Source organism: Lactuca saligna, chromosome 4 (assembly GCF_052625555.1).
Source record: "Lactuca saligna cultivar CGN05327 chromosome 4, ASM5262555v1, whole genome shotgun sequence".
NCBI lineage: Eukaryota > Viridiplantae > Streptophyta > Magnoliopsida > Asterales > Asteraceae > Lactuca > Lactuca saligna.
This window is the reverse complement of record NC_136420.1, coordinates 20,941,129-20,943,607: the sequence shown is the minus strand read 5'-3', so window position 1 is coordinate 20,943,607 and position 2,479 is coordinate 20,941,129. Positions and strand designations below refer to the sequence as shown.

The 2,479-nt window shown below is 34.9% G+C and overlaps 1 protein-coding gene across 1 annotated transcript; it reads left to right on the top strand.

The window, feature by feature from the left end:
- Nucleotides 1–380: 380 nt before the first annotated feature.
- On the top strand, nucleotides 381–984 carry LOC145039359 (uncharacterized). The gene is made up of 2 exons (XM_078987427.1): nucleotides 381–805; nucleotides 867–984. The coding sequence occupies exons 1-2, from the start codon at nucleotides 381–383 to the stop codon at nucleotides 982–984; spliced, it is 543 nt and encodes a 180-aa protein (XP_078843553.1).
- Nucleotides 985–2,479: the final 1,495 nt, after the last annotated feature.

The window sequence follows — 2,479 nt, the reverse complement described above, 5'->3', positions numbered from 1 at the left end:
ATTCGAATATACGATTTAATATTGTTTTTTTTTTTTTTTTTTTTTTTTTTTTTTTTTTACGTTTTGTTCGTTCAGTAATTGGAATTTCCGTAAATGGGTGTGAATTTCCGTAAAAAACGATAATTTATCAACTTTATCAAATTGGGTTTTTTACGTTTTGTTCGTTCAGTAATTGGAATCAAATTGGTAATTTGCGAATATGGAAGGGAAAAAAAGTTAAATGTCGCATGTTAATCGCTTTGATTTCGTTGTTATCGTTAAAATTCTTACTAATCTCGAAACTTTACACATCATTAATCCATGGGCGCTTGCTTCTCTTCATATAACAATGTCTAATTATAATCGTATTCTAGAGTGCAAATGGAGGGAACGCCATATCAATGAATCCAACTATTGGAGCTTCACGCCATTGGAGAGATGTCTTCTGGTTAGGAATCTTTGTTTTACATCTAATTTTAGTAGGTTTCTCTCTTGGGATACTTGGACTCAACAGATTCAGAAAGAAAGATAGGCTTAACATCGATCAATACACAAACAGGTTTCTTGAAAATCAAACCGGTTTAACAGAAGATTACTGGCCACTCTACGCCATTTCTGGTGCAATCGGTACATTTATCGGATGGATTTGGTTGTTATTACTTGGTTCACGTCCAAATCAAATGATGAAATTCTCTGTTCATATATTAACCACATACCTCGCAGTTGTTAGCGTCTTGTGTTTTTGGGGGAAACTAGTCTTCTGGGGTATCACTTTTGCTATTGGATCTGGATTACACTTCTTATACATCATATCAGTCATAGACAGGTAATAATAAAGTTAAAGTTGTTATCTTTTTCAACTTTTATTTAACTCCCACTTCATCTAGACTTCCATTCACAATGTTGGTTCTTCAAAGAGCTGTAAAAATGGTATGGAAGCTTCCAGAAATCATGAGAATCGTATGTGCATTGATGTTAGTCATGCTTCTTTGGCTAGCATTATGATTGTTCGGGTGTTTTACTAATGGGTATGATATTAGGTGGGCTTATAACAGGAACTTGTGCTGTTGTTTTATCAAGGATTAGACATCAGACAGAGAGATGATGATGGGTTCCACAACTATACTAATGGGAAAATCTTAGACATCCAGACAGAGAGATGATGATGGGTTCCACAACTATACTAATGGGAATGATTTTGATAAATAATTTTTTTTATAAAAATAAATGTAATATATAATTTATTGTAAATGATAAATGGTAACTAGGTTGGGTTGGCAATGGTGGTGGTGGAAAGTGTGGTTACATCGATATATATTTGTTACATGGAAGATTCGTTGTTGATACACAGGTGGGACCCAGATTTTTTTAATTAGATGTCAGAGAAGCTGCATCAATGCCTTCAACATAGAAGTGCACGCGTTAGGGATGGGTTGAGTCAAAGTCAATATATTGACCGTGATCGTATACAAGAAACCATAACTGTTTGATTGTAAATGGTTTTATTTTGTTTTTGAAAATGTAATGATTTGATGTGGTTGTTTTAAACTTTTATATCGTTAATTTTATTGGGTCTCACCTAAGGTTGAATCCTATCTATTGAAATTATGCATCTAATTGTATATCTAATTTCTTAATTGGATCATTTGTTGTAACATCCCAGGCGTACATACAAAGATACTGTCTAAATTTTCAACTGTAGTAATTAATTATCTAGTATTGCTAAAGTGATAAAGTAAACCGATTGTGTATATTATGAAAGAGAAATTAAATATCCTTCTATTTTGTTCTTACAAATTTTCATGTTTAATTAAATGATGATTTGTATCATATTAATATATTAAAATATCATTAAACGAACATTAAATGGTACATATGTTATTTAATTGGATAGGAACATTAAATGCCCTTTAAGACTAGAACGTCGCCTGTTCCACCTATGGACTTTTGGTATATCTATAATGAGGTGGAAAACACTCTCTAAGGTAGATGGATGGTCGGAAGTTCTCCGATGTGGAGAGAGGACTCATGGAGGAGCAATAACAATGTTTGTCACAAACTTACCGGAGGGAATAAGGAAAGAGGAGTTATGGAAACTATTCACAAACCATGGAGCAATTAGCGACATATACCTTGCAAGGAAAAAGGATTCGAGTGGGAGATGGTTCGCCTTCGTCAAATTCTCTGGTGTCAAGAACGAGACAGAGATGTAAGCTAGGTTGCAAGGGATCTCATGCATGGGGAGAAGACCGATGATTAATATTGCAAAGTTCGAGCGGAAGAAGGTACACACATCAAACAAGGAGTCATCATCCGCATGGAGGAATAAAGGTAAACAGAGAATCTTTGTCGACACCTGGAGGGACGGAAGAACATTCACAGCAGTGGAGCATTGGCTGAAAAGTGAACTAACCATTGTGGGTGAAGTTCGAAGCTATGATCATCTGACAAGTCTACCAAGTTCAATTTTGAATGGAGATGGTGGGAGATATAGCGCAAA

What these genes read in the sequence shown, in the direction of transcription:
- LOC145039359 (XM_078987427.1), top strand. Translation starts at nt 381, where the DNA reads ATGAATCCAACTATTGGAGCTTCACGCCATTGGAGAGATGTCTTCTGG. An exon ending in ATCATATCAGTCATAGACAG is followed by an intron (nt 806 to 866) that starts GTAATAATAAAG and finishes CACTTCATCTAG; the next exon opens with ACTTCCATTCACAATGTTGG.